The sequence below is a fragment of the Pygoscelis adeliae genome, unplaced genomic scaffold (assembly GCF_000699105.1).
Source record: "Pygoscelis adeliae isolate BGI_AS28 unplaced genomic scaffold, ASM69910v1 Scaffold174, whole genome shotgun sequence".
Classification (NCBI taxonomy): Eukaryota; Metazoa; Chordata; class Aves; order Sphenisciformes; family Spheniscidae; genus Pygoscelis; species Pygoscelis adeliae.
Genome location: NW_008824676.1, coordinates 2,884,944 through 2,889,513, shown reverse-complemented (window position 1 = coordinate 2,889,513; position 4,570 = coordinate 2,884,944). Strand labels below are relative to the sequence as shown.

Sequence of the window (4,570 nt, the reverse complement as noted above, 5' to 3'; positions counted from 1 at the left end):
TCAAGGCAGGCAAGAAAGCACAGGACAACTTCGCTAACACTTGTACACCAGCAAATGTCTTAAGTTCTGCCCCAGCACCCTGTCTCTACATAGCAATGGTATACTAGAAGCTCCGAGAATTAAAAATCTAATTGCCTCCAATTTCTCTCATTTAACAGAGAATCTTAGATTTTGTGCCCTTTTTCCTTGCCATCCATGAATCCCATTCAGTGACCCCCACAGCGTCTTCCCAGTGTGCTCTGGGCCACTAATAAAGCTAAAATATGCATATATATATTTAATAAATACATATATTATGCATTTTATATATTTTATATAATATATATTAGATATGTGTGTATATTTATTTTTATATATACATATGACCTTGCCTTCTGCACTGGAGAAGAGCTATTCAAGGTGACTTTGTGGTTCCTGATTACGTCCTTGCTCTGTTTGTCCCATAGAAACATGACAGCCTATAGAAACCTTGCAGTCCTATAGAAACCTTGCAGCCTTCCTTATCCAGGTCTTCATGAAAAGAACAAAAAGTTTGCCCTCAGAGGACCGCTGCACCTTGAAACCCCGCAGCAAGGGAGAAGCTGGCACCACCGGCCCGCTCACACACTCGCTCCAAGTTTGTGCTATTTGCCCGTTCCAAAAACGTCTCCCCAAAGCGCCATTTCAGCCATGCTTTTTTTTTTTTTTTTTTTGAAGGGTTTACTACCCCAGTGCGGTGTCTGATCTCAAGGAAGCAGTTTACTGAGAGTCAGCTAATCAAGTTCTGCTCTGCCACACAAACTGCAGGAATATTATCCCACGGACACATATAAAAGCATGAAAATGAAGAAGCCGCTCACTGCACAACTCGGAGATGACACGCCACCAAACACCGGACAAGCTCACGCAGCAACGACTGCTCGGTGGCTCCAGCAAGTTATTTACTCAGCACCTTTTTGCTCGGCGATGTTGCAAACAACATCAGCTGTTTCCAAGCTATCTTCCACGGAGAAAGCTTTTTTTACCCGTTTTGATTTTCTTACTCACATTGAGGGCACTCTCGTTGAAAGAAAACCAGAGAAATTCAAACAAAATGCACATCTGCATTGTTATTTTCACTTTTCTATGATGTGATTTTCATTTAATTTGGTTTTAGAATGAATAACTTTGTTTTTTAAAAAAGATGTAAGCCTATATACGCATATACATACACAAGCACACGCTTCTATAGATAAATAAACAAACCAACCCAGAAGGCTAGCCAGAGACCGGTTTCCCACTCTCAGTCACATTGCAAGTTTGACCTTCTGAGATTGCAGGTTTCAGTTTTATTCCTGGTCCGTAGGACGTACCAGCCATAATGCAATTGTTTTTAAACAAGCTAAGACACTGCAAAACAAGCGATGGTTTTGCACCAGTTTAGGCTTAACACGCTCACGGACCTCCATCCTGATGGCTGGGCTGCCCAAGTACCCGTGTCCCACCACGCTCACGTGCACCCCCGTTGCCTAAAGTAGAGCTTCAGACAGGAGGCATCTCTCGGAGTCAGTAATTCACTTAAAAAAAAGGCAAAAAGAGGTCCTCTCCAAAACACTACATCCATCACCCATGAGACACGCCATACGCGTGCCCTGCTCAAGCAGCTCCACCGCTCTCCCTGCAGCACGGCAGAGGGAAAAGCCTGGGTCAAACTGCGGAGAACACCACGTCCACCCAGAAGCTTTCAGATTTAAAATATAGCGTGCTACGTTTTGAGGCACATTTCAAATAACCAGGCAGATTCCTATAATCCACGTTACAATCTCCTCTCGGCCCCACTTGAATCCCTCTGTGTACCCAGGCCTGCAATTACCGTAATACCAGCCCAAGACAGCGCTGCTCTGGTGCTTTCTGAACAGCAAGCGTCTCGTTTAAGAGCTTTGAAGGTGGTTATTGCCGTGTCCCCTTGCAAACAGAGCAGTCCTAACCATCCAGAGACAGCAGTTATCAATTATAGGTGGCTGCCAGAGGTAGATTTACTCCGATGAGGAGGAGAGCAGAGTTGAGCATCTCTGGCTAGAGCTGTCGGTTAGCCCACTGCCTGCAAAATATGCAGGGAGGCAGGAAACCACCAGGTCTTCCCTAGCACAGACTTCAGCAGAGAAAAGCAAGCAGTTGCCTTATATTTTAGGCACGGCCCCAGGAAAATCCATGCATCCTGTCCACGCTGGTCAGCAAACCCTGACATCTTCTACAAAGAACCATGCAGCTTGCTGCTCAGCCTGGATTCATGTAACAAGGACACAGTCCTAAGCCTTCCTCTTTCGCTAGACAGCTCCCCAAATTTCCAAATTCTTCCCAAAGTGGTTCTGCCCAAAGCGCAAGCACTTGCAGAAGGTCTGAATTGCAGGCTGGAGTCAGCTTGAGTACAACCCATCAGATCTCCGCCCACGGCAGTGCTCCTCCAGATGCGTTTACAGATTAAACTCTGGCTCACCTTTGATCAGAAACACATCCTAACTCACCGCTTACAGCCGAGGCACAGCAGAAAACAGGCTGAAACCCTTGGTAAACAGTTCAGTGCTTACGCTTGCTATTAAAAGCCAGGGCTGTATAAAAATCACAGCTAACCCACAAACAAATCTAAACACACTGTGTGAGTCCAGACAACTATAAAAAAATGATCACTGGTGCAACAACTTCCAGCTTCCTCTTAAATTTTCTTTTAGATCATGGCTTACCTGGTAAGAATAAAATCCCGCATCTGTCCTCAGCAACACAACAAACACAGAAATAAATAAAGTAAAACTCACACCACATTCATCTGGTGAAGACACCGCTTTGAAGGACCCACAAATACCTCCAAGGTATTCACCAGAGTTAACTTCTAACTCAAAATCACAGTGTCTCAATGAAGAGGACCAACATTAGCTTCTGGGCTTAGTCTGATTATCTCCCCAAATTATCTGAAATGCCATTTCCTCCAAGCTATTAAACATGACATTTGCAGAGCGGTTTGAATTTCTTCCGGGAAACTCATCCGAGCAGCAGCAGGAAGAGGATCGCCGTCTGAATCACAGTTGCACCGAACCCGTGAGCTCCTGGGGACCATCGAAATCCCCATTAGCCCAGCCTGCCCGGCAGTCTCGGCAGCCGGTAACAGGGTCAAGTCAGTAAGCAGAATTAATTAGAAATACCTGACCTCAAAGAGATTTCAGCGTGAAGCAGTTCTGCACCACGCAAGGGAGGCTGCCGCAGGAACCGCGTCTTGCACCTCAGAGAAGAGGGACAGAGCTACGGCACCCGTGGGTGAAGATGGCCACCATGATGGGGAGATACCACGCCAACTCAGGGATATAAAGGCATGATAGAAGACACCGTATTCTCAGCAGAGATGAAAATCCGGGAGTTTCACACTCTTTTCCGTGACTTCACTTTAATTGCATACCTGCAATATTTAATTGGATATTTGCCCGCTTTTGATCCGAGAGTTCGATCCGACCCTGTTGACTGAGCGCCCACTCACCTGGCCATCTGCTTATAGGCTTCCTCTGCCACCGCAAAGATGTGAGGATCCATATCCCCCATGTTTTGGCCACTGTACGCGTAAATGACATCTTGTTCGTAGATTGGCAGCTGCTCATATGGATTGATGGCAACAAGTACAATACCTTAGAACAGATAAATAGACAGATACGTTACAAACCAAGCAGAGTTAATAATTCAGGCTTTTCGGGGCTCGCGCTAGTTGTTTCAATCAATTTTTTTTAAATACGATGCTTGGAGAAAAAAAGAGGATGAGAAGAGAATGGGGAAGGACTCCGAATTCTTATCTCAGCATCTCCTTCAAAGTGCTATGCTTCGATAGCAAGGCAATAAGCTCCCGTACAGCTACAGAGGAGGCGTACGAAACTGGTGAGAAAAGCAAATATGTAATAATCTTCATTGTGTGAAGCCAGACTTTGCAGGAAGAGCGAGAAGAGCAGCTAAACAGTGCCTGAGCCGTCACTTCAGAAAAGCAATTCCTATGCGACCAAAGCTCTGCTAGACCCAAACAAATATTCCGGATTTTCCCCTGGCTTAAATTCTGAGTAAAAGCTCATAACAAAGAATGTACTCAAATCAAAATGAAATGCATAAATCACAGGAAAGGAATGCCAGAGCCTGCATTAAAGCTTTACTGTGTCTTGCCTCTCCAGCTCTAGGAACACCGTGCCTGCCCGGAGGAGGCAGTGAGCCCAGGAATTAATGAGAGGCAAAGCCACGCATGGTGCTACCTGTGTGTGCTCGAGGGAGCTGGTCTGCACCCTGCAAAACTGAAGCACTGACAAGTTCCACCTTCGAAGTACCTTCAGGTTTTGCAGGTTTAAATTGTTATTGTGAGGAGCTCTGGAGAGCACGTGGTTAGTGGGAGTGGGTGCTGTGCTCCCAGCCAGCCGATTCAGGGCTCGGGCATGCCCAAATTACAGCAAAGCACAGGAACTCTCAGCCTGCAGCAAACACCAGGATACTGTGGACTTAAGCCACAACGAAAGGCAAAGGTCAGCTAAGTCACGTTACCTGCCTCCGCGGGATATTAACCCAACAGCTTCACCTCATCGTGCCCTGCTCC

General features: G+C 46.1%; 1 protein-coding gene across 1 annotated transcript in view; it reads right to left on the bottom strand.

Annotated features, from left to right (window-relative positions):
- Window positions 1-4,570, bottom strand: part of MYO5B (myosin VB) — a 121,742-nt gene that overhangs the window by 111,562 nt on the left and 5,610 nt on the right. Inside the window, exon 4 of the mRNA XM_009323124.1 lies at window positions 3,485-3,629. Within this exon, the coding sequence (XP_009321399.1) occupies window positions 3,485-3,629 (145 nt within the window). The remainder of the gene's footprint in view (window positions 1-3,484; window positions 3,630-4,570) is intronic.